Source organism: Octopus sinensis, unplaced genomic scaffold, assembly GCF_006345805.1.
Source record: "Octopus sinensis unplaced genomic scaffold, ASM634580v1 Contig08738, whole genome shotgun sequence".
NCBI classification, from domain to species: domain Eukaryota; kingdom Metazoa; phylum Mollusca; class Cephalopoda; order Octopoda; family Octopodidae; genus Octopus; species Octopus sinensis.
Genome location: NW_021831285.1, coordinates 55,881 through 57,006, shown reverse-complemented (window position 1 = coordinate 57,006; position 1,126 = coordinate 55,881). Strand labels below are relative to the sequence as shown.

Sequence of the window (1,126 nt, the reverse complement as noted above, 5' to 3'; positions counted from 1 at the left end):
CTTTGCTAATAGGTGTGCAAGAACCACGCCTTAAAAACCATTTTAATTGAGTAGTTTTTGTGGATATTTGGAAAATGCATTCAATGCAGTTGTTTTTTGATGTTTTTGGATAGATCCTTTATTTTTATATTAATTTTATCATTTGAACATTTAATTTTTCTAACAAAATTTTCAAATTTATAGCCGGGAAACATTCAAAAATGTTCTTAAATCACAGTCTAATAAAATTCTCGTCAATTTTATGCGGTTTTGTGTCTTTGCTAGTTGGTATGAATCATGTAAAAGATTTTTAACAATAGAAAAAATTAATGTCAAAATTGAATGAATCATCTATTTGTCGAATATTTTTTATGTTGACCCGACAATCAAATAGATTTAAAAATTTTTTTAGGTACCTCTACTGAATCTCGCGTACCCTTATGTTACGGGTAGCCCATTTTAATAACGACTGCTTTATGAGATGCCAAAGGAGCTTTCCAGCAAAAATTCTTTTAAAATTATATTTTTAATTTTTCATAAATTTAATTTGATAAATTTATTATAATAACTTAAATAAATTTTAAGTCAAAATATTTCTGACAATAACACATTTTACATCATGTTGACTCGAATAGCGGCCATACAGCTTCAATGCACAAGCAATATCGATCAAAATATCTCAAAAATTACTCATCTTGCAAAACAGGCTCAAAATGCCGGTGCAAAAATGGCATTTCTCCCCGAATGCTTTGATTTCGTTGAGTCGTCAGTCGAAGAATCTTACAGTCAAGCAGACCTGATTACCGGACGAGTCATCACCCAAATCTGTTCTTTGGCTAAAGAATCAAAAATGTGGTTTTCATTGGGCGGTTTTCATACAAAATTTCATGTTGGAAATTTGATATCCCCAAGATTAAAAAACACGCATCTCATAATTGATTCAGACGGGAAAATAGTGGAAACATACCAAAAAATTAATCTTTTTGATATGCCTGGGAAATATCAAGAAAGTGAAGTCATTGATGGTGGGAATACACTCGTATCGCCCGTGGAAACTCCCGCGGGTTTGTTAGGACTTCAAATAGTAAAAAAACGTTTTAAAACATTGCTTAGTGCTTTGATCTACGTTTTCCAGAATTTGCTCTAA

The 1,126-nt window shown here is 31.5% G+C and overlaps 1 protein-coding gene across 1 annotated transcript; it reads left to right on the top strand.

The window, feature by feature from the left end:
- Positions 1–598: 598 nt before the first annotated feature.
- LOC115227958 (deaminated glutathione amidase, chloroplastic/cytosolic-like) lies at positions 599–1,126 on the top strand. Its single transcript, XM_029798644.1, has one exon. It carries the CDS (start codon positions 599–601, stop codon positions 1,124–1,126), a length of 528 nt encoding a protein of 175 aa, XP_029654504.1.

Excerpts from the sequence above, each read along its gene's own strand:
- LOC115227958 (XM_029798644.1), top strand. The coding sequence starts at position 599 with ATGTTGACTCGAATAGCGGCCATACAGCTTCAATGCACAAGCAATATC.